This window comes from Lampris incognitus, chromosome 7 (assembly GCF_029633865.1).
Source record: "Lampris incognitus isolate fLamInc1 chromosome 7, fLamInc1.hap2, whole genome shotgun sequence".
NCBI classification, from domain to species: domain Eukaryota; kingdom Metazoa; phylum Chordata; class Actinopteri; order Lampriformes; family Lampridae; genus Lampris; species Lampris incognitus.
The window spans coordinates 50,017,423-50,043,161 of NC_079217.1; the positions used below are offsets into that span (position 1 = coordinate 50,017,423).

Below are 25,739 nucleotides of genomic sequence, written 5' to 3' on the forward strand. Positions count from 1 at the left end.
CTGGTTAACGTGTCGCCCGTGGTGCGGGAGATACGAGTTCGCGTCCCGGCTGTGACGGTCCGGCTGGGGACATCCTATCCCGAAGGAGGGGGGTAGTGTAAGCATACACGAATAAGTAGCCACGTTAGCCCTTAGATAAGGGGTCAGACCCTTTAGTCGACTGGTTAACGTTGTCGCCTGCGGTGCGGGAGATCCGAGTTCATGTGACAGTCCGGCCGGGCTGCCCCCCGAATTCGCCACAATATGTTCATGATGTTTTAGGTCAAATATTTTAGCATGTTCAGGTTCACCGGGGGGTATAAAGGGAGGGAGGCATAAATGTTAGTTGTACATAGTTGGGGGAGATGTTTTGCTGTTCTGGGGGGTGGTGGTGGTATACTGTTGCTGGGTCAAGGGTTAGGTCGGGTCTTTGGAGAGAGAGATGACATGTGAGTCAGGTTTAATGGCTGTCTGTGTGGTGTGGCTGTGGCCAACAACAGCCGTGAATAAAGCAACGCTCCATTGTATGGTTTGAAGTGTGCTTTTTTTAATAACGGTGAACAATATATAGTGTAACCTATTTTTCTGGACTTGCCTGTTAGTGATTTTAAGTTCCTGTTATAAGCTGATGCCACAGTATAGGCCTTGAGCTCTTATTTTGAAGGCTGAAGAGAGAGCGGAAGTGCTGTACGCAGTGTTGTTGCTGTGGAGTTCTGTTGGGGGAAGAATCCAAATAAAGTGGTCCTCGTGTGAAAGTGGAACCTCCGTATTTGTTATTTTATAGTTTCATACAGTATAGGCGATATCTACAAACCCTCGGTTACATTGGTGGCAGCGGTGGGATCTGGAAATGTGCAGATCCTCAGAAGTCTCTTCGGAGCGCGGGAATAACAAAGTGCGAGGGTACGCTTCCGAGAGAGGGTGACGACTGTAAACTACTTATAAGACACGTTAGCCCCTAGCTAACTGGTCTGACCCTTTAGCCGAGCGGTTAGTGATGTCGCCTTGTGGTGCAGTACACCCCGTACTGAATCCCGCACCGGGCAAGAAAATACTCGGTTACAACAGTATATACTAAGATAAGCATTTCAGTAATTGATGTGTTTTTATACCTATACACACATTCTCTCTCTCAATTTTACTGTACTGTAGTTACATTTATTATTATTACTGCATTATTATGTTTATGATGTCTTAGGTAAAATAAGACAAACACTTGACTAATTGATGCTAGATGTGAACTGTACATAACTGTTCCGACTTGCATACAAATTCGACATAAGAACAGACCCCAAAACGGAACTCGTTCGTAACCCGGGGACTACCTGTAACTGCAATCCACGCATCACTAGCCGAGAAGCGGATGAACACGTCGATGTGTCATTTGTCTAAACGGAGTGAAATGGGAGTAAATTGTGTCCAAGGCTCAGCGTTTTTGGTTTTTATTTTTCAAAGCCATCCGGCATGCCGAATTTCGCCACAAGAGGACACTGTTACATAACCTCACACGAACAGGAACAACTTTTGGATCCGTGAAAACATAAAATCCGGAGGGAAAATCTGTTTAAGCCGATCTGCTCCTTTTAAAAAATCTGGGTATTTTTCGGTGAAAATCGGTAAAAACCGAAAACGCTGAGCCTTGATTGTATCGGACAGACTTCTCTTGTAGATAAGTTATGGAAAATGAGAACCATGTGAGTTTTCTTTTTGTATCAAGCAGCAAAAAATTGTATCATGAGGTGTTTGAGTTTGCCTTACTTATTTGCCGTACTTCACATTGCACATTTTGCGATGTGACTATTACGCATGCGCACATTGCGACGGCGGTGCTGAAACAATATATCGTGCAGCCCTCGTTAAGATGATTTCTGCTTTTTATTGACATAGCTGTTGTCCTAAGGCTGATGCTGGCATCTGTTTCTTGCTTCCATCCATGGTATTGCACACTCACCCTGATTGTGGTCTTCGTGCATTGTTGCTGTATTTTAAATACTAAGACCTTTCAGAATATTTGTAAAACTGTTAGCATTAAGTTCAGTTCTAATTCAAGCCAATTCAGTTGAACTCTTGATTAATTCATCTTCTTTGTCCAACAGTGATGAGATGAAGGACAATTTCTTGACCCAGCGCTTTGATGATAAGGAGTTAGCCGCAAAGATTGTGGCCCACTATAGATGCACGCCTTCTCTTAAAATGCTTTGCCGTCAGCCGCTTGTCTGCTGGATGGCTGCTACGTTGTTTGAGCGGTTCTACCAAGACCCAGGCTATGGGCAAAACCCACCCAAGCTGACACCTTTCTACATCCACTTCTTGGTCATCCAGACAAACCGCAAGCTGTGTCACTACTATGGACAGCAGGAAAACAATGTGGTAGAGTACAGCTCGTAATGTTGATATTCAGTTTTCTTACTGCATTGTGGTACAATGTTAAATTTTATAAAACACTGGACGTTCAGATGATGATGATGAGACTAACATGGTTAACAGCCAGTGGCGCCGTAAGTGGGTATAATGTTATGAAGATTCTAAGGGCGCCAGACAAGAGGGGGCACCACAACGGTGCTCAAAATTTTTGTAATAAATTTATTTCTAGTTTTTCCCCTTATCCCACTCGATTACCCAATGGCATATGGCCAGATCTTGTCGAAGACTTCTCTGATTCACGATCCACAGGAAAGAGCCCACAGGTTTAATCTGGGCTATGGTGTTATCACATTCCTTTTTGTTAAGAGCATTTTAAATGTGAATTTGTCAAACTAAGAAGATGGGTCCCTTACTGGAGAAGCTGTTGATGAGGGGATTGTTGGGCAAGCTGGTAGCATGGGATGAAGGTAGAGGAAGGGGTTTAATGTTGAGAGAAGTCAGGAAAATAATAAAATAATGATTTGATTAATTGAATAAATAAAGGGCGCTCAGTCATATTCTTTATAGGGGTGCAAAATCCCTGGCGGCACCCCTGTTAACAGCAACAACCATGGCAGGTTAGGTCATCAGTGCTCATGGTTACATTTATTTGTCTGTTATAATAATAATAATACAGTACAGAAAAGATGAAAAAGGGGCATCCGGGTAGCATAGCGGTCTATTCCGTTGCTTACCAACACTGGGATCACCGGTTCGAATCCCTGTGTAACTTCTGGCTTGGTTGGGCATCCCTACAGACACAATTGGCCATGTCTGCAGGTGGGAAGCCGGATGTGGGTATGTGTCCTGGTCGCTGCCTAGTGCCTCCTCTAGTCGGTTGGGGCACCTGTTAAGGGGGGGGGGTAACTGGGGGGAATAGCGTGATCTTCCCGCGTGCTACATCCTCCTGACGAAACTCTTCACTGTCAGGTGAAAAGAAGCGGCTGGCGACTCCACATGTAATGGAGGAGGGATGTGCTAGTCTGCAGCCCTCCCCAGATCGGCAGAGTGAGTGGAGCAGTGACCTCGACAGCTCGAAAGAGTGGGGTATAATTGGTTCGGGAGAAAAAGAAGGAAAAAAATCCACAAAAAAAAAAACCTAACCTTAGACTTTATAGATGACTTAAAAAGATTTAGGAACTAATAAAGATGTCTCAGCCTAGAGAAAGAAACAAACAAAAATTCAAGATGACAATAGAAAAAACATTGAGGCAAAGTCTAACAGCAGTCAATAAAAATGACAAGTTATTGGCAATGAGTTGTGCTTTTATGCCCGCAGTGGTTAAGTTGGAGTCAAATAATTGCATGCCTGGTTTCTATGGCCTGTTTCCTTTTTTTAGAAATGGTCAGATGAGGACAGGTGTATATTGACGAAGATGGGAAAGATGGCCCTGAAGATGCTGGAGAAGAATACGAATGTGTTCTCTGAGGAGGACGTGGAGGAGGTGGGTTTAGGATTGAAGGAGGTGACTGTGTTCTCTGGCCTGTGCACCGAGCTCCCCACCGTGGCCTCGCATCAGAGGGAGTTCTGCTTCATACACTTCACCTATCAGGTAAAAATATCACTAAATAATAGGACACTATTATTGTTATTATTATTATTATTATTATGGAGCTGCCAGGGGAGAGGAAAAGAGGAAAGCCAAAGAGGACGTTTTTTTTTTCCTCACTTAAGTTTTTATTGAGTTTTCAAAACGATAAACAGAACAGTACAACAACGTCAACGCAAGATAAGAATACAGTAAGATAAAAAAAAACAATAAATAGTTGTCTGGAATATTTCAATATTCAAACAAATATTTAATTAGGCATTCATTTAGTTGGTGTCATTTTCCATATAAATATTTAATTTTTCCCAATTCTTTTTAAATATATTCTCTTGGGGCGTCCAGGTAGCGTAGCGGTTAATTCTGTCGCCTACCAACACAGGGATCACTGGTTCGAATCCCTGTGTTACCTCTGGCTTGGTCAGGCATCCCGACAGACACAATTGGCCTTATCTGCGGTACTCCATACCGTTTTTATTTTCCTACTATTCAGGTGAATTGTCAAGCTGGTCGCATTATGATCTGATACATCTGCCACCCCAGTTTTACACTCTTTGACCCTGTGGCTCTCACCATTACTCATTAAAAACTAGTCGATTCTGGAGTAGACAGAGTAAGGTACTGAGTAGTGTGTATAGTCCCGTTCCGGTGAAGGGTGAGCGACTATGCAAGACAAGGGATAACACATCACCTGACTTGTCATTTGCAACTGAACCAAACCAAACACACCAAACTCACACGAAAATAGAAGCTATCGGAGAAGCTATTGGAGATGCTGGTAGCGAGGCAAACATGAAGCGCGTTTCTTTCTTTGTCGATGCAGTTGAGATGGGTCTTGCAATTCATGTTGTACAGGCACTTGGGTTCCTATACCTGTTCCTTTCCCTATTTTCCTGTATTTATCTTTTTTTTTGACAAAATGGCCTTTAGGTTTAGAGAAATCAGACACCGCAGTGATATACTATCTCCCTATTCACAATAATGATTTTCAGTCAGGTATATTGGAAGAGGGAAGACAAAAAGTAACATCAAAATTATGACCAAAACTATCCTACATGTTTAAAGAATCCATAGACACCAGTCTAGATGTTTAAATATCAGGCATTTATTTTTTTATTTTTCCAACTAAATCTCCCAAAATGCTAAAAAAAAGTTCTGGTTTCAAATTTTAACCAAGACCAGACCAAGGGCCGAGGTGGGCTGACACAAGGGCAGGGCAATAATTAAGTATCATTTCATATCATTTCTTCTTTCAATGGTATTGTACTAGAATGAAATTTTGATATTTTGATATTCTGATATAGCTTTGTTGTCCAAATTAAGGATAACAAGAATCCGTTACCTAAAATTTCCCACAAAATGAGGATTGAAATGTTTGAGGGAATATTATTTGAAAACTATCTGTGGTTTGATATCACACTTCACATTACCAAACAGTTCAATGTGATGAACCTTAGCTGGGTTCTTAAACATGGTATTTTTGCATATTTTAGCAGATGTCATATCTTAGCCTATCAATATTGTGTAAAATTCCCTATGATTATTGTGATGATACTTTCCCTATCATGCCGTACAAGCTGCGGCATCTGTTTTTAAACGGGGAAAAATAAAGAGAGCTGAGTGTGGGATCTATCTGCTTTTTTCATTGTACATGCATAACAAATTTAGCCAACCAGATGTCCAGTGACAAATCTTTTTGAAACAACTCTAAAAAACTCTTCTCTCTCAAGGAGTTTATGGCTGCTGTCTACATCTTTACAATGTTCCGCCTGGAAGGGAAGAATGTCCTGGAGCATCACAAGAAGTCTATCTCCAGACTTCACATGGCCAAAGATGAGTCTAGGTTGGCGGTGATGTTCACCAGTGCATTGAAGCGGACCCTCAGCTCCCCGTTTGGTCAATATGACATGACCCTTCGCTTCCTGAGCGGTATGCTTTCCCCGCTCAACCACATCCAGCTCCTGAGGTCGTTTCTCTTTGAACACAGTGCCGTGCAGGTGAGCGGGCAGGAGGAGGTGGAGAGGCTACTGGAGAAGAAGATACAGAGTGCCCCAGTAGAGAGGGTAGACAACCTGAAGGAGTGCCTCAGAGAACTGACCCAGAAAGATATCTAAAATTCGGGACTGAGTTGCCAGAGATGAGAGTTACTGATAAAAGTTTGTTGTGCTCTGCTACTGCTAAGGAAGTTCTTCTTCTGTCGGCTTGTTCCCTCTTTTTCAGGGATCACCACAGCAGATTTTATAATTTCCATCGGCACCTTATGAGGGCACAGCGCTAATGGCAGGCCTCGGCCGATCCAGTATGGTCTTGTCAAGCCATACTGATTTGGCAAAATTTTACGTCAGATGCTCTTCCTGACACAACCACTAACCCTAGGGACAGGGGCACAGGTAAACCGCTCAATGACATTCCAGCATTCATGGACTTGCGCCCATGCCTGTCGCCTAACTACTGCTAAGGAAGTTACCATGGAATATGGATAACTCTGTGATGGAAATGAGACATCTTTTTTTTTTCTCTCCAATTGTATTCGGCCAATTACCCCACTCTTCCGAGCCATCCCAGTCGCTGCTCCACCCCCTCTGCTGACCCGGGGAGGGCTGCAGACTACCACATGCCTCCACCGATACATGTGGAGCCGCCAGCCGCTTCTTTTCACCTGACAGTGAGGAGTTTCACCAGGGGGACATAGCATGTGGTAGGATCACACTATCCCCCCCCCCAAATAGGTGCCCCGACCGACCGACCGACCAGAGGGGGCGCTAGTGCAGCAACCAGGAAACATACCCACATCCGGCTTCCCACCCGCAGACACGGCCAATTGTGTCTGTAGGGACGCCCGACCAAGCCGGAGGCAACATGGGGATTCGATCTGATGATCTCCGTGTTGGTAGGTAACGGAATAGACCGCCACGCCACCTGGATGCCCCGAAATGAGACATCTTTGAGTTGCATGAAGTAGATGAGATTAAAAATGTTGGAGTTACAGAATTAAGATGGAGAGAAAGGACACCCGTGTTATCATGAAAACTTCCCCTGTGCAACAAAACAAACGACAACAACAACAAAAAAGACGATTCTACCACAGAGGCTGTGAGTGGACATAGACTCAAAAATGCCGGAAATTTTCAAATTAACTTCAACTGACTTGTTCAGTTAAATGAAGTCTTTGCAAAAGTACCAAAATGTGTGATAAGACTTCAACAGGGTGCAAAAGTAAAATAAGACTATGCTATTCCCCAAATTCTAAAAACACTGGAACAAAGAGAATCAAGTTTTTATGAATCAGTGCCCATTTGATTATTGACGAGGTGTGGGATGAGGTGATGGACCTTCTGGTTGGATGCCATGTTTGGCAGGAGTAGAGTTTCTATTCTTTTGCTCTACTTGTGGTGACCAGGGGTGTGAACCACAGGGGAAAAAACACTCTGAAAACATGATTTTTGAAATTTTGAGTGGGTGGGGGTTTGTCTCTTCAATATTGATTCCCAAGTTGTTTTTGCCACACTTTTGCTGTGTGCATTTCTATATTGTTTTCCAAAGCAAAAATAGAAAATAAAAGTCATGTTTAACATGCATGCTTGAATTAAAAGCATCTGAGGCTAATTCGTCACTCATTCACTATAAAGATCCAGCTGTGCTTCTCCTCCCAACACTATCCTAACATGACGGTGCAGTAACAAACTGCATGAGAGAAGAATTTCCTTATTGCCGTGTGGCCTTTGCTTTTGACCTGTTGGTTTCTTGTTTGCTGGGAATTTTTTTGTGTTCTATTCTATTTGGCCGTGTTGTGTCCCGGTATTATTCCATTTGATGTGCCCTTTTCATTTTTCCATTCGCTTACATGGAAATATTTATACACCACACATGTATAGATAAAATACCTAAATTTAAAATCTCATTAAAACATTCTTCATGGCAATAACTACTTACAAGTATATCTGAAATACGTGACAAGAGAACGTACTAGTTTGTCAGTGCAATGTGCTGGTAGCTGCCTACACTGAAAGTCAACCGGTGTCCGTTGGCTAAGGAGATGCAGATGTTTAGCTGCTGTGTGTCTCGGTAGGAGGCATAATCTTGAAAAAACAAAACAATTGAAGCCCAGTGTTATCCAGCCACTTGGAATCACCTGAGGTTTCTGTTTAAAACCTGATGATTGTGTCTTCTCTTTCCTTTAAAAGACGGATAGAGCTCGATTGCCTCTGCTGTGTGTCACTGTGAATGATGGACAACCAAATAATAATGACGCTGCATTTTCTTGTCATACTTGTCTCAATAAAATGAAAGAAGTAACACTGCTTCACACTTTTGGATCAGCTCTGTTTGCTAATTGTGAGTCTGCATCAAAAGTTGTTTAACTACTAACAAGAAGAAATCGAGGGGTATTTTCTGAATTATTCACCTTAATTCTGAAAATTGTGTTGCTTGTTTAGCACATTACTTACCGTGTAGGCTTAGTTGACATGGAGCAAACTGTTTGATGTACTTGAATTAACGTTCTTATAACATTATTTAACTGGTGGTTTATTTATTTATTGTTTTTTTATTATTGGGGATTTTTTTCTCGTTTTCTCAGTATTTCATTGCTGTCACCGTTCTTTTTCTAATGGGACACCGTTATTACATGCTTTTATTGTCTGGGCTTCTTTTTGCTTGTTTTTGGCATTTTTATTGCTTTAATTCCTTTGCTTACACACACACACACACACACACACACACACACACACACACACACACACACACACACACACACGCACACACACAATTTAATTTCATTTTTCCACTATTTTTCTTATTTTTATTTCATTTTTAATTTCCATCATTACTATTAAAAACTTTTTTTTACCCATTGACAAGATAAACGAGTAAGGCATACTCTGATGTGTAAAAAAAGGTTTATTAACGACACTGTATAGATTGAGAATCGGAGAGGGGGCAGGATATTATAAGTAGAAACTTCCTTCTGCTCCTTTTCACACATGTAACGTTTGCTTGTTTGCTGTGTTTGAAATAAAGACCTACCTACCTACATAACTTTAATAATTATTTGGAAAGCATATGCATACCCTTGGCCCTTTGAGTTTCAGTTGTTTGTCTTTATTGTTAAGTGGTTCAGTATTAAACATGTTTCAGCCGATATTTGAACGGCGAGCCATATCTGAAATATTGGATTACATGGATAAAGTCTTCCCGCCTGCATGCCGCGCGATGACTGCTGGGATAGGCTCCAGCATCCCCGCGACCCTGAGAGCAGGATAAGCAATTCGGATGATGGATGGATGGATGGATGGATGGATATAGTCTTTATTTGAGCAACGATAGTGTCTTATACAGAAACTCTTAAGTGGAATACAATACTCTTATTTGTATTCATCTATGGAAAAGAAAGTCAATGAGAAGTTTAAATCTAAGATTAAATAAAAATTTCCAGGCTTCAGATCAGTTGATTTTTTTACTCTGTGTTGACATATATGAAATGTGTGCTCTCAATTATAGAAGTAAATCTTAATTTTTGTATTAACGCAGGCAAACTTCATGAGGACATACGGGTACTGTGTGACGGACAATGATAACAGCCAATGAAATGCGCGGAGATTGACACGTGGTCTGTGCGTATATAACAGCGCATCTGTCATTAAAGTCTCTACGTTTGAGCCCGGTAAGAGCAGAGCTGACGCTCCGCTGTGTATTTATTCCTCCGTAAAGTTAACAGTTATTTCGGTCTGGTATTGGGTATACACGCCAGAATCGCTGAACGATTCAACTCTGACGACAGGTTATGGGCCCAGAGTTACCCGGAGATAGTTATCAAGCGTTTTGCGTGTGTCGGTTAGCATGCTAGCACCATGAGTAGAGGGGTCGCCGGGTCAAATGGCAGGGGCGAAAGACCCAGGATGGAAAGATCCGAGTAGCCGTTGGTCTCGACTAGTCTGACGGAGATGAAAAGAACTGTGAACTGTGGGAGATGAACTGTTTGGGCCATCTTCGATTGCAAGTGCTGAAGGACACTATTTTTTAAACGAGCCTACCGACAATGATGGGCGGGCAGTAAGTATAAATGCCGGAGGTCTATGCGGAGCTAATTAAGTTTCTGGATGATAAAAGTTTGTCGCTGGTAATGCGGGAAGCAGCGGACGATGGGCGGAAAGCGCTGAAACTTTTGAGAGACTACTATGCAGGTAAAAGGAAGCCGCGTATAATTAGCCTGTACACAGAACTGACGTCACTTCAGAAGTCGAGCAGTGAGAGTGTGACTGAATACGTTATACGCGCAGAGACAGCCATCACCGCATTGAGAAACGCTGGTGAGACATTGATGGGCTGTTGAATGGTGGTGTAACCGGTTATTTTCTTGCCCGGTGCGGGATTCGAGACGAGGTGTGCTGCACCACAAGGCGACATCCCTAACCGCTCGGCTAAAGGGTTAAGACTCGTAAGCTAGGGGCTAACGTGTCTTATTAGTAGTTTACAGTAGCAATGATTTTGATGGGGCTACCAGAATCATTCAAACCGTTCGCTATACATGTCACGCAAAGTGATGTGACGGTGCTTTTTGCCGAATTCAAAACGAAACTACGGAGCTACGAGGACACCCGAGAAAATGCGCGCAACAGCATCCGACGACAACGTCACGAAGGCGCGAGTGCAGCCGTGTGCGAGACCCGCTCTGGCGAGGGCTGCTGATCGAGGAGCCGCGAGTGCGGGCATAGTGTGCTTCAGATGTGGCCTGAAAGGACACAAAGCCAGAGCATGTCGACGCAAGCGGTGGTGTAGTCGGTGCAAAAGCACCACACATCGGGACGCAACCTGCAGACGGAGACAGCGGCGGGACGACGCGCGACAAGTGTCCGAGGAGGCGAGCAACAAGGCGTGTGCATTCCTGACGAGCGACGGGGACGCGGAGATCCAGCCTGCCTATGTCAGAGACGTACAAACGCAGACAGCAGAGTCGGTATGGAGTTTCTGGCAGCGATAGTTGTGCAGGTAGGTGTGCTGTTTAGACTGACAGTGCAGTTTATTGTGCAAAAGGAAGAAGGTAAAAAAAAAAGTCACTGTAATGTAATGTATCTATTGGAATACTGTTACATTTTTTTGTATCCTGATTACATAACACAGGTTACTGCATTCCGTTACTCACCAAGCCTGGTCATATACTAGACAGTATGTTGCCAATGCTTTGTTCAATTTTGAAAACTGACCAACCCTGGTTTGATAGCTTCTACTTCTCTTGTGTGACAAGGGCTTCTTTTGAACTGTGACAAATTTGAACAGTGACAAACTGTGTTAACTCTGTGTCTTATCTATGTGATATACTCTCTTCTTCTTCACCTCTCTAGTAGCTCTTTGGGTGTCTCATCTGTCTGTCGCAGTCCTCATCTCCTCTGCTCTCTCCTCCTACTCTCTTCTCCTTTCTCCTGTCCTGGTCATAATCAGGAATCAGGAACACTTTGTCATTTCATTTTCACAGTCAGTAAACAGAACATGCACACCTTACAAGTCTGTAATATCTTGTCCGCACAAGCTATTTAAATCCCATTATCTCATCCTGTAAGTCATTTTCTTGATTTCTGACAGTGGCAATGTTATGTCCTACACATTCTTCGCCTCCCTGCCTTCTATGAATTTTCCCCTGAACATGCATAGAAATGACCTCCATCCAAGTTTTATCACAAGGTCTTACATTATTACAGTAGTATTACTTATTGTAATCACTAAGGTACCTTAGTTTCTGAGTTATATTTTTGCATATTGTCGCCAGCAATCCTTTTTTAGACTATTTGTCTAAATGTGCTAGCATTAACAAGGGATTTTTTAATTTGCAGCCCCATGTTATGCCTTCTCATTTGAGATGTCATGTCTTGAAGTGACTCAATGTAAAATCCATGATGTTAACGTTTTATTGCTGAATGTTCTGTATCCTCCTTTGTTGTTTTGCCCTCCTCCCTCTGCTCTGCCTTCCTCTTTGATTCTTTCTTACTCTTGTCTCTTCACTGAATATTTCGGTCTTCTGTCCCCACTGCATCTTATTCTCCCCCTCCAGTCCTGTTTCCAATGATAATTTTCAATGTCTCTCCATTTCGATTTCTCTGTCTATTCCTCTCTTTGTCTCCAGGGGATGAAGGTGATGCAGTGTAGGTTTGATTGGCACCAGACAGGCAGTCAGATTATAATTTCTATTTATGCAAAGAACTCCTTATTACTGCTAAGCTGTCTGGAAGCCAATAGCACTACAGTAAAGACTCAGAGACCTGCACATTTACACAAATAAACAAGGCCACATGTCAGCACATAGTGTGAAAACCTTAGCACACACTTTCTTTTGTGGCTTTTTTCACTTGTAACCCGGTTATTATTTTGGTTTCATAAAGTTTATTATTTTGGTACAGGTGTACTATATTGAAATGTGATTAAAATAGGTTGAAATGGTCAATGTTATTTCAAATATGTATATATGATTATATATGTTTTATTTTACTTACCTGTTGTACATAAGGCTAATCAGCAGTAAGGGGGAAGGGTCACGGTGAGGGAGGGCGGGGCAAGCGGTTGTGAAGAGGAGAGAAGAAGAAGAAGAAGAAGAAGAAGCAAGAAGGGGTGAGACGGGAGATTCAAGGCTTGTGAAGAGGAGATAGTTGGAAAACGTAGCAAAAGTCAGTCGTATGGTTTACAAATTTAATCGCACATTATGCGAAGGTGTAAGATATACGTGTGTTACTGGTGGATGTAAAGTGAACGTCGGTTAGACGTTACTGCGTCATTCTCCAGTTCAACGTGACTGTCGTTAGCCAGCTAGTTAGCTAAAGTAGCTAACGTAGTAGCCTTGTTTGCTTCCCACCGCCTGGACCATACACGCGCACCGCCATTTCCGGTCGCTGTGGGAACATTCTGAACTGCCGTTCTGCTGAACTGAGTGAGTACGTTTTTCCGTTTAGCTCGCAAGAGTGACGATAACATCGTGAAATCAGGCCTGCGAAGAGATTGGGTTTTTGAGGACCTCTCTATTCGTTTGATAGATGCCGACTTTCGTTTAGTTAATGTTTAATGTGTTTGATTTGGAATATCGAAAAAGGTGCCTTGTGGAAATTGCAGGAAAGTGGAGACGGACGATTTCTCTCACCGACTACACGAACGCGTGTGCCATTTATTCTAACGTACGAAATCACCACGAGAGCAACGTGGCGCTGCTCCAACGATCATAGTCCTAGCTCCGCCCTGTCAACCCGGAAACACTAAAACACTGAAAGCACTAATTCGCACTTATGTTGTTTAGTCCGGACTTTCAGACTTTCCAGAAAAGTCCGAACCAGATTGCCAGGTGTGAAACCTCTTGGACCAGGGTACAGGGATCAAAGACTCGGTCTTTGGTCCAAACTCAGGAGGTAGTCTCGGTTCAGACCAAGGTTCATGAATGTCTAATGTGAAATCAAAGGTTCGGACTTTCGGATCAATCATAGGAAGTGATAAAACAAACAGTAACACCTAGCAACAGCGAGCGCACCTGGCAACAACGAGCGCGTCTGGCGGCAACAACGAGCCAAAAGTTCAAGTCAAGGTCCGCTGGTATGAAAGCAAAAGTCCTGAACCTAATGACTATAAAATAACGTGAAAGCAACAGAACCAGACTGGTTCAGACCTTGGTTTGGACTTTCAAGTGTGAAAGGGAAATTTGAGGATTTGGTTGACTTCAAAACAATTAAAATCATGCACAGAGTAAAAAAAACAGCAGTAACCAAACAGTGTCCAAAAGTTGTTCCAAAGGAGGGAAAGTAAACACGATCTCAGAGGAATATGTATATTCAGAAAACAACTAGTGAGGATAAATGCCAAACTTCATTGTATATCCATCAAAGGAGTCAATCTATGGAACAACTGTACAAAAAAATAAATAAAGATGTGTACATCAATAAGTAAGTTTAAACAACTCTTTGAAAACAACATATTGAATAGATATAGGATGGATGAACAAAGAGGTGGACTGGAGTAACATGACATGATACATGACGTGTAGGGTGCCTTGTTTGACTTGTACTGTTGTGTTTATTTGGAGCTCTATGCATTGGCATTTCTTTTCTTTTTTGCCACTTTTGTTTTGTCCTGAAAGTTTTGGTTTGGTTTGATTTGATTGATAAAGTATAAGTAAGGGGTAGGACCAGAAAACTTCATCCTACGCCCTTTTCGAACATGGTCTAGTTATTACTTGTTTTATTACAGAGTTTGCAAAATATGTTCACTATTATTTCCATTTGTTCTTGTATTCCTGCCTGTGTATTTTATTTTGTTATTTTAGCATGTTCGAAATAAAAAAAAAATCAATCAATCAATCAAAGCACGTTCTTAAAGGGCCCCCGTCTACCTAATGCAGAATGTCAACCTATTATGGTGAATCTTGCCAATATAGTCCGCTGCAACCTGCGGCGAACCGTCAGGGCCTTCTAGGCCTTCGGTGAAGGCCCAAGACTCCACAGAAAAAGGCAAGCACTTTAATAAATATAATACAATCTTCTAATCAATTTGTTAATATCGCCTTACATTTCGATTTCGACTACTCATACGAATTCGGGAGTCTCTGCTTGCAGTTCCTCGGCCAAAAAAAAAATTATCCAATCAGCTTTTTCCCTCTGTTGTAACCGTGTGAGAAGACTCCTCCTACCAGCGCCTTCGGCATCTCGAGTGAAGGTGTCCAATATCTAAATTAGTTAGGCATTAATACTGGATTGATAGATTACTCAACCAATCAGATTTTGATGTGTAGCGGATGGGCGTATTCTTTTATACTTGCCCAGCGTCATAGGGCCTTCGCTGCATACAGCCTACGTGACCGACTGTTCAGCCAATCAGCAGCAGCGTCTAGGTCTGCGGTTGAAACCGGTGTGGTTGTATTCCGCAGCACATCGCAGTAGTTGGTGGCTAATGGTAGCTAGCGTTTGTGTTGTTGGTTTAGTTAGCTAAGCTAGCTAGCCGTGAATGACAATAATGTCTCAAGGAGAACTTGTGAATGATGTGGTCGCAGTTTTATTAGTCACACCATTTTCAAGACGTATGTGCGGCATTTCACTTGTTTAGCTGTGACAGTCCCGGTTTCCACGGCATCTGTTGAAAGGACATTTTCATCACTTAAAAATAAAAACATATTCCGGGAATACAACGGGACAGACACGACTCACAGCATTGGCCTCCATTGCTAAAGGATATTCTGATGGATTTAAAAGCCAAAGGAGTGCTCTATGACCGTGTGCGCGACCGTTTCATCCAGAAAGAAAGGAGAATGTATTTTTGTCTTAAAATAGACAACACTGGTGAGTCAAATGTATTTTTTTGTACAGTTAGTTGATTTGCTTAATGTTTGATTGTTTTTATGCTCAGCGGCTCGGCTGGGATGTGTTTGTTGAGTTTCTTGATAACATATTTACTATATGCCCAGTGGGATTACTTCCAGTAAGGCTGTACGTTACACCATGTCGCCACACGATGTCCCTGTTGTGAAAGTGAAAAGTGTCAAATAACTTGATGATTGTGATAACCACTTTTGCGACTAAAACATTGTAGCATGGCAATATGGTGGCTGTCTTTGGGTAAGTGATGTCTCACCAAAGGCTAGGTTTGAAATGCATGGTCCAGTACTGGCTGCAACCTACTTTAATTAGTGTGAATGCCCAGCATTCACACTATTGCTTTGCAGTTATTTATTTATTTATTTATTTCCCTCCACCCATTTTTGGACACTTTGTAGCTCCTTCATACTGTTAGCTACTGAAACCATTCAACTATCAAAATGTTCAACTCATTAAGGACATTATTGCTCCCCTTTCAGATTTTTCATACCTTTTGAACTTTTTGAAATATTCAACTTTTTTCAGCCATTTTTTGAATGGGAGTCAATGGGGGACTTTTGCAACCTTTCCACCTCTTTTACTCCTTCATACTTTTAGCCACTGAAACCATTCAGGTATCAAAATGTTCATCTCTTTAATCCCATTAAGGCTCACGTTTCGGTTTTTTGACATTTTTTATACTTTTAGACATATTAAGCTTTTTCTACTTTTTCAAAACAATGGAAGTCTATAGGGAAAGGTTGAAACCCTCATCACCTTTGAACTGTATGTCCTCCTTCATTTTTTGAGCTAGAAACCCCATTTAAAGCTTAAACAGTTCAGGACATTCAGCTCTTTCAGAATCATATTCAGATTTTACAAATATTTTATAGTGTTTGAACAATTCAGCTCTAAAGTTGAGCAATTCTGCCATACACTTTGCTTATCAGAATGTTCAGTCCTATCGTGACGTCACATATCAGTTTGAAACTCAACTGCCAGCCTAATTAGTGTGAATGCTGGGCATTCCCGCTATTGCTTTGCAGTCCTTTATTAGTGGCACCACTTCCACTTTTTCATACTTTAAACTACAGAAACCATTCAACAACCAAACTATTTATGTATTTAGCACATTATGGCAAATGTTTCATTTTTTTATACCTTTAAAACTTTTAAGATATTCAGCCATTTCACATTTCAGTTTCCAGGTATTTCAGGTAGGCTAGTGATTTTCTGACTTTTCCTATTTATCCATTTTCAGCAATGCTTTCGCGATTTCTTTCAGGAGCTCAGCATTCACACGCTTTTCCTGTAGAAAAGCATTTTTCTAGATTTGTATTTGAACTGCATTGAGACTGATATAGGGAAAGTGCACTATTTATTGATTTTTGTTTTTTTTTGTTTTACAATAACTAAATATTTCGAGTTGCAACTTTGTCATTCATTCATCTTCAGCTGCTTCTCCGGGATAGGGTCGCGGTGGCAGCAAGCTAAGTAGGGCACTCAAGATGTCTTGTCTCCCCAGCAACGCCCTCCAGCTCCTCCTGGGGGGATCCCAAGGTGTTCACAGGCCAGATTGAACATGTAGTTCCTCCAGCGAGTTCTGGGTCTACCCCGGGGTCTCCTTCCAGTTGGCCATGCCCAGAAAACCTAAAAAAAAAGCGCCCAGAAGGCATCCTAATCAGATGCCCAAACCACCTCAACTGGCTCCTTTCAACATGAAGGAGCAGCGGCTCTACTCCAAGCTCCGTCCGGCTGTCCAAGCTCCTCACCCTATCTCTAAGGCTGAGCCCAGACACCCTACAGAGGAAACTCATTTTAGCCGCTTGTACTTGTATCCGTGAGCTCGCCGTTTCAGTCACTACCCAAAGCTCATGACCATAGGTGAGGACTGGAAAAAAGACTGATAAATGGAGAGCTTTGTCTTCCGGCTCAGCTCTCTCTTCACCACAATGGTCCAGTACAACATCTGCATTTTGTTGATGCTGCACCAATCCGCCTGTCAATCTCACGCTCCATCCTACCCTCACTTGTGAACAAGACCCCGAGATACTTGAACTCCTTCACTTGAGACAACAACTCATCCCCAACCTAGAGGGGGCAATCCACTATTTTCCGGTAGAAAACCATGGCCTTAGACTTGGAGGTGCTGACTCTCATCCTGGCTATTTCACACTCAGCTGCAAAGTGCCCCAGTGCATGCTGGTGGTCGCGTTCTGATGAAACCAACAAAACCACATCATCTGCAAAGAGCAGAGATGCAATTCTGAGGTTCCCAAAACAGACACACTCCTCACCTTGGCTGCGCCTTGAGATCCTGTCCATGAATATGACAAACAGAATCGTAGACAAGGGACAACCTTGTCGGAGTCCGACACCCATCGAAAACGTGTTTGACTTTGTTCCGAGAATGCGGACACAGCTCTCACTTTGGTTATACAAGGACCGGATGGCTTGTAGCAACTGCCCCATACTCCCGCAGTACCCCCCCCCCCCCAGAGTACACGGTTGTATGCCTTCTCCAAGTCCACAAAACAATCTTTAGACTGGCTGCTCAAACTTCCATGTCCCCCTCAGCACTTCCGCAAGGGTAAAGAGTTGGTTCATTGTTCCTCGGCCAGGACGGAATCCACATTGTTCCTCCTGGATCCGAGGTTCGACAACTGGTTGAAGCCTCCTTTCCAGCACCCTAGAGTAGACTTTCCCAGGAAGGCTGAGCAACGTGATGCCCTGATAATTGGAGCATACCCTCCATTCCCCCTTTTTAAATATAGGAACCACCACCCTAGTCTGCCACTCCACAGGTACTGTCCCCGACCTCCACGCAACACTGAAGAGGCGTGTCAACCAAGACAGCCCAACAATGTTCAGAGCCTTCAGTGTCTCAGGGCAAATCTCATCCACACCCGGCACCTTGCCACCAAGGAGCTTGTTAACTACCTCAGAGACCTCTGCCAGGGATATGGGTGGGGCTTCCTCTGAGTCTTCAGACTCTACCTCCTCCACTGAAGATGTGTTTGCCGGGTTCAGGAGCTCCTCAAATTGTTCTTCCACCACTCGACAACATCCCCAGTCCGGGTCAAAAGTTCAACTGCCCTGCTGAACACAGCCTGAGTCAAGCCCTGCTGCTTCCCCTTCCTGAGTCGCTGGATGGTTTGCCAGAACTTCCTTGAGGCCAACCGAAAGTCCTCCTCCATAGCCTCGCCGAACTCCTCCCACACCCGAGTTTTTGCTTCCGCGTCTGCCGAAGCCGCAGCCCTTCTGGCCTCCCGGTACCTGTCTGCTGCTTCAGGAGACCCCTGGGCCAACCAAGCCTCAAAGGCCTTCTTCAGCCTGATGGCTTTCCTCACTGGGTTCTTAGGTTGCTGCCTCGACAGGCACCGATGACCTTATGACCACAGAACCTGCCTCTGTCTGCAATAGAGGCTTTGAACATTGCCCACTCAGACTCCATGTCCCCAGCCTCCCTCGGGATACACGAGAACTTCTTCTGGAGCTGGGAGTTGAAGACCTCATGGACAGGAGCCTCTGCCAGACATTCCCAGTTCACCCTCACTACACGTTTGGGTTTTCCAGGTCTGTTCGGCAGCCTTGCCCGCCATCTGATCCAACTCCCCACCAAGTGGTGATCAGTTGACAGCTCTGCTCCTCTCTTCACCCGAGTGTCCAAAACATATGGCCGCAGATCTGATGATTCGACCACAAAGTCTATCATCGAGCTCCGGCCTAAAGTGTTCTGGTACCAAGTACACTTATGAACTACCTTATGTTCGAACATGGTGTTTGTTATGGCCAATCCATGACTCGCACAGAAGTCCAATAACAAGGCACCACTTGGGTTCAGATCGGGGAGGTCGTTCCACCCGGTCACACCCCTCCAGGTTTCTCCATCATTGCCCACATCAGCATTGAAGTCCGCCAGCAGAACTATCGAGTCCCGAGGCGGAGCCGTATCCAGGACACCACCGAGGGACTCCAAGAAGGCAACTTTGTCTCATTTGATTATTTATCTAAAGGTTATTCATTTCTTGGGAATTGTTATAATTAGGGAACCCAAACTAAGATCAATGTAAATTGGCTTATAGTGAGAGAACCTAGAGCCCTGCCCTCTATAGTCATGGGGTAAAAGGGGCTACATTATGAAGACGTTCCATATGTCAAACCGTGCAGAATTCTTTGTAGATTAATATAGAATCTGTTGGCAAGGGACAAGATTTTGGTATCGGAAGTGTTCTGGTTTCCGTTTTTGTTGTAGTCTGTTGTAGTCCGATTTGTATTGACCAGGAACATGCTTTGGTTGCATGCAACTAAACACTCCATGTGGGGAGCAAAAGAGGTGGAACGCATTGGCCGAAATATCGTCTGGACCTAAAACGCCTACAAAAAGTATCGATGTTTGTGTGTTGTGTGGAGAAACGTTTGACTCGTGTTGACTAGTTTGTGAAACAATCCGGTCGTAGACGTCGTCTCTGAACTCCAGTTATCCAAATCGCTTATCCCAATTGGGGTCGCAGGATGTTAGAGCCTATCCCAGCAGTCGTCTCTGAACTCCAACTCAATTTTCACATCTCAAGTTTCTAATCCAACTGTAAACAATGATGGGTGCATGGCAGAGGAAGTGGAAGCAAGCAGCCAGCTGCTACACCGGAAGCCCCGATATATTGACCATTGTCCCCAGAGGCAAATCATCATCAGACAATAGCTGATGAGTTGCGAGATCGTTTGTAGATGTATGCTATCATGTTTTTAATTGATACAACTTGTACTTTTTAGTTATTAACGTTTAAATACAATATCATAGACTTCCATTGTATTTATAAGTCACTCACTGTACAGTAGAAATGCCATTCAAATTTATAAATGCTCAGTATGACATGCTTATGAAATATGCACACGTTCATAATGACATGCATAGTTTAATTTATGGAATACATGGAAGTCAAAGAAGCCCATCCACTGCCATTGTAAGTCAGCCACTTTATACAGTAAAAAATGTATTCAAATTTCTAAATGCTCAATTTGGCATACTAATCAAACATACATAACTATATTGATGAAATACACGGAAGTCAATGCAGCCCCATCCACTCCCATTGTATTTATAATTCAGCAACTGTATAAAAAAATTACATAGACTTCTACTGTATTTATAAGTCAGCCATTGCATACAGTAGATGCTCCTTCTGAATTTCAGAATGCTCAATATGATATGCTGATCAAACATGCACACTCTCATGTTGACATGTATAGTTTGAGTTATAAAATCAACAAAGTCTCATCCACTCCCATTGTATTTAGAATACAGCAACTGTATACTGTAGAAACTCCATTCAACTTTCTAAATGCTCAGCATATGTACATGCTGATCAAACATGCACACTCATAATGATGACACAGAGCCATGGGAAATGGCTGCATTCAAATGCAAATATAAGTCACCCAAATGTTATGCTACATTGACCACTTCAAATGCATATAATGCCAAACTATTGCAAAAGACATCAATGCAAAACCAAACTAATTAACATATGACAATCAAACGCATTTTCTTCAGGAAAAGCTCCTTTTCTAGTTTTTATACACCCTTCTGCATTTTTTCCTGATTTGTTTTTAAGAGTTTGTGTGGCATATTCATGCCACACACTCTTTATTTGCTAAAAAGAAAAAAAAAACAACTCGTGGAAACGCACCTCATTTGCATTTTATTGTTTTCCAAATCTGAAATTCACTTATGTGAAAGGGAACGTGGTTAATGACTTGTGAAGAGACATTGACTTGACCTATGTATTAGGTCAAGTCGATGTCTTGTTTTTTTGTTGTACCCCTAAATGTGAATATCCATGAAATGACTAAGACTTAGACTGCTTTTATTTGTTATTGCCTTATATATATGTGTCATACATTACAAGGGAACGACATTATGTTTCACGTTAATCACAGTGCCACATAAAAACAAATAACATGCAATAAATGTAAAAACAAAAAGTGCATTCAAAACAAAAATTACTTAACAGACCTAAACATCACAAGCACACCTGACATGTACAGTGAGCAATAAGGTCAAAAAGTCATTTTATGGAAGGTCTAACTCAGGGGCGGGCAATCTTATCCAGGGGCCAGTGTGGGTCAGAGCCCTAGAAAGAGAGTGTTACGTCAACTCCCTAGACGTCAATGGGCCACAGCAATGGCGGATCATGGGAGCCCCGGATAGTTCCAAACAGTGCGCATAGAATATGTGTCACGTTGGAATATATCTATATCTATATATAAATGTAAAAATCTGAAAATATTGGTTAGTAGTAACCAGAAATCGCGGCTAAGCAGTTCATTTAAATGACCCGCCAAGCTTCGTTTGGAACTATTCGGCGGCTACATGAACCTCTCACGTTCTGAACCCTCATTGACGCAACTCTCTCTTTCTAGGGCTCTGGTGTGGGTGAAGGTTTTTGTTCCAACCAAGCAGTTACACACCTGATTCCACTAATCAACCAGTAGAGTCTTTGCTGAGGAACTTGATTAGGAGACACAGGTGTGTAATTGCTTGGTTGGAACAAAAACCTTCACCCACACTGGGCCTTTCTGGATAAGATTGCCCACCCCTGGTCTAAGTTTTCAGGCTGTTGAAGAACCTCACAGCTTAAGGAATGAAACTGTTGTATATGAGCTATTCTTGCATCAATTCTGTAGTGTACCCGGCTCGACTCCATTCATCTTGCATAGTGCCACTTGGAGCAGATTGAAGTACTCCTGAAAATTAATTGGATTGCCACAATATGTAGATACTTTTCACATCTGTTGCACTTTTGACATTGCCTACATTAAGCTAAGCATTTAAAGGTGGAGCTATATCATCTCCTCTGTGCAGTCAGGATTTACTTGAGCTGTAATGACTCAAGCAGACGTCAACACCTGACCTGTAAGACACTGGTTAGACTCTGTCTAGGACACATTGGCATGCAAAAATCTGTGTTGTATGCCAAGCCTGCCAAAAGCATAGGTCAAAAAAAAAAGAAGAAAGAACAAGACTTTGGTTAGCTATGAATAGACTCGGCTCAGTCCAGATTGTGACACCCTATCGACCTTCTGGCTCTTACTCACCATTTCTTGAATAATTTGGAGAATTTGTCTCAGGCCTTGTTACTCATTCTGATGAGATTCTAATTCTTGGTGATTTCAATATTCATCTGAATAAGGCTGCTGATCCTCAAAGTAAAGCCTTTCTGGTGCTTGTTGATACTTTTGGGTTCACTCAGTTTGTTCAAGAATCGACTCATTGCAGTGGTAACACCCTTGATTTGGTTTTATCTAAAGGGATAGCTGTTTCTGATCTGAATGTCTTTCCAACCACATCTGCTGTGCCAGATCATTTTCTCATCAAATTTGAAGCATTATTGGCCTGTCCAGGTAATGTCGGCAAAGATTGCCACTCGCCACTCCTGTAGCTATAGTAGCCACTGTGGCTGCATTTGGCCAGCAGCTGCCATAAGTCTTGGCTCCTTTCACTGGAGCGAATGAGTGTTGAAAATTTCACCAGTGACTTAAATGTGGCCCTCTCTACTCTCCGCCATTCAGTTGCAGCTGTCACTACCAGAGCTATGTGACTAAAGAGGCCTACACCCTGGTTTAATGATGAGACCCCTGCCCTTCAGTGGGCCTGCATGAGACTGGAATATGAATGGTGAAAATCAAAATTGGAATTTTTTTTTTACCTATAATGGCATGAGTGTTTATTGAAATACATGCACGCTTTATCTGCTGCAAAAGCAGCGTATCTCTCTCAATCAATATCAATAAATATAACCCCAGATTCTCTTTGACACTGTATCTAAACCGTCTAAAAAGCAGCTGTCTATTAGCTACTCACCATTCACGGCCCATGAGTTTCTAGACTTTTTCTGCAATCAGGTTGATGAGATCATAAACAAGTTCTTTTCTAAAGTACTAGAGAGACTCTTCTGTCAACGACCTTTGACCGATATTGAAGAAAACCATCTATATGAACCTTTTCAATTGGCTTTCAGGGCCTGTCACTCCACTGAAACTGCTCTGACCACAGTGGTGAACGATCGTTTACTAGCTGTGGACTCTGATTCCACTTCTGTGCTTCTACTACTAGACCTCAGTGTGGCCTTTGACAGCATTGATCACTGTATACTATTACACAGATTAAATTGCAATTTTAGTGTGCCTGGCTTAGCTCTCTCTTGGCTTAAGTCCTACTTATCTGGAAGAACACATTGTGTCTGCTGTAGTAATATTACATCAAAATTCTCTGATGTTACATATGGTGTACATCGGGGCTCAGTTCTTGGCCCTCTACTTTTCTCTCTTTATATTTCACCTCTTGGCCAAATTATACACAGTTATGGAATAACTTTTCATTGCTATGCTGATGACACTCAGCTGTATCTGCCTATAAGGGCTGATGATCATTCCCAAATGACTAATTTAGAGGCCTGCTTGGCTGCTGTTAAAAATCTGATGCAACTAAACTTTCTGCTTTTAAATTTGGATAAAACCAAGGTGCTGGTCATTGGCCCTGCTAGACACTGACACCAATTTGATCAAGTAACAATAACAACCAACAACTCTGCGATCTGTGGCAGCCAAAAATATTGGTGTTAATTTGATTCCAGCCTTTCCTTTGATAAGCACATAAAAAAAAATCACCAAGACTGCCTTTTTTCACTTGCGTAACATAGCTAAAATTTGGTCTTTCCTGTCCATGGCTGATGCAGAGACTAATACATGGATTTGTTTCATCCAGACTTGCTTATTGTAATGTTCTATTTTCAGGTCTGCCACATGCTAGTACTAAACGTATTCAGATGGTTCAGAATGCTGCAGCTAGAATTCTAACTGAAACTAGAAAATTTGACCATATTACACCAATTCTTGCCTCCCTTCATTGGTTTCCTATCCTTGTTAGATCAGACTTCAAGGGGCTTCTGCTGACTTATAAAATCCTAAATGGGCTTGCCCCATCTTACTTGTCTGATCTCCTTTAACTGTACATTCCATCTCGGGCTCTTCACTCTCAAAATATAGGGCTCCTGTGTGTTCTCAACGTTAAAAAGAAGTTAGCTGGTAGCAGGGCCTTTTCCTATTGGGCCCCATTCTTGTGGAATTACCTGCCTCCTGCCATCAGACAATCAGTATTTTGAGTCCTTTAAATCCAAACTTAAAACTCATCTTTTTTGCCTTAGCCTACAATTAGTTGCCTTTTAAGTTGAGTGCTTCACAACTTATACTGCATGGCGGGTCTGTTTCTGTCTCAATGAATTTACCAAGCACTGTTCTGCTGATGAGATTATTAGCTATTGCAAACTGTTCTGTTCTCTCTTATCTTTTCTCTTTCTCTGAATGTCTTCTCCTTTCTCTTCTGTGTGTGAATGGTGTGATGGGAGTCTCCCTTGTGTGCATGTGCAGTCTGTCCTCCTCCCAGGTCTTCATGGTGATGGTGGTCACCACCTGGACTCTCCTTGGGTATTGGGCTGTTCCAGTGGCATCTGGACAACCTCATCACATTCTTCATATATTTTAGAATTTTGTTATCCTCTTTCAATGTATTCTGTAAATTGTGTAAACACAACATCCATTTCACGTCTGTCTTGGGAGAGAGATGCCTCCTCTGTTTCTCTCCCTGCAGTTTCTTCTTTTTTTTTAGGGAGTTCCTTATCCGATGCGAGGGTCTAAGGACAGGATGTTGTGTTGCTGCAAAGCCCCCTGAGGGAAATTTGTAATTTATTCTATTGAGCTATACAAATAAAATTGACTTGACTTAGCCTTAACTGTTTTGTATTTTATAGCTAATGGGGAAAGGTATTGCAAAATCAAGGCAGACATATTTACATCTCCAAGTTCTGTAATCACGCCTTTAATGTCTGTTTTACTCAGCATTATTCCTCCCTTCTTGTTCCTGTCTATTGAAATGGGTAATGCTCTCATTACAGTTCAGCTGGGTCCCAAAAACCGGATCACCGACTCATTCAACAGTAATCTGAGAAAAATTCCGTTTTGCTTGCAAGTATCAAATGCATAAAAATCCAGTGAAGTTATTCAAGGTCCACTTTGCTGTACAGCACTCACTCTTGGCATGAAGCAACACAATGTTTTAAGATAGGAAATTAATAGTTATTTATTGAGAAGTTTTAAAACTGATGTCCACACTGGTCAGTCTTACCTCAGCATGTTTCGTTTTTCCTCCCTGAGAACTTCAGTGCAGAAGTATCTGAAATTTGCTTGTTTTGCTGTGTTTAAATGTATCCATTTTATCTGAATAGTCTTATAAGCCCCTATTTATATCATTAAGTTTGTCTCAACACTTGTCTTCATAGTCTTAACAATGGGAACATAAGTCAAATGGGCAGATTTTGCCTGGGTAAAGAAGAAGAATTGGGGAAACAATCAATCTGAATTGTAGCTTAAAAAAAGCTTCAGTCAGGAAAAATACAGCTCATTTTTGGCCAAATGCCCCATTTTCATTGCTTTACAG

General features: G+C 42.4%; 1 protein-coding gene across 1 annotated transcript in view; it reads left to right on the top strand.

Annotated features, from left to right (window-relative positions):
- Positions 1–9,261, top strand: part of nlrc3l (NLR family, CARD domain containing 3-like) — a 34,602-nt gene extending 25,341 nt beyond the window's left edge. Inside the window, exons 10-12 of the mRNA XM_056283516.1 lie at positions 2,076–2,349; positions 3,723–3,935; positions 5,660–9,261. Of these exons, the coding sequence (XP_056139491.1) occupies positions 2,076–2,349; positions 3,723–3,935; positions 5,660–6,043 (871 nt within the window). The 3' untranslated portion in view covers positions 6,044–9,261. The remainder of the gene's footprint in view (positions 1–2,075; positions 2,350–3,722; positions 3,936–5,659) is intronic.
- Positions 9,262–25,739: the final 16,478 nt, after the last annotated feature.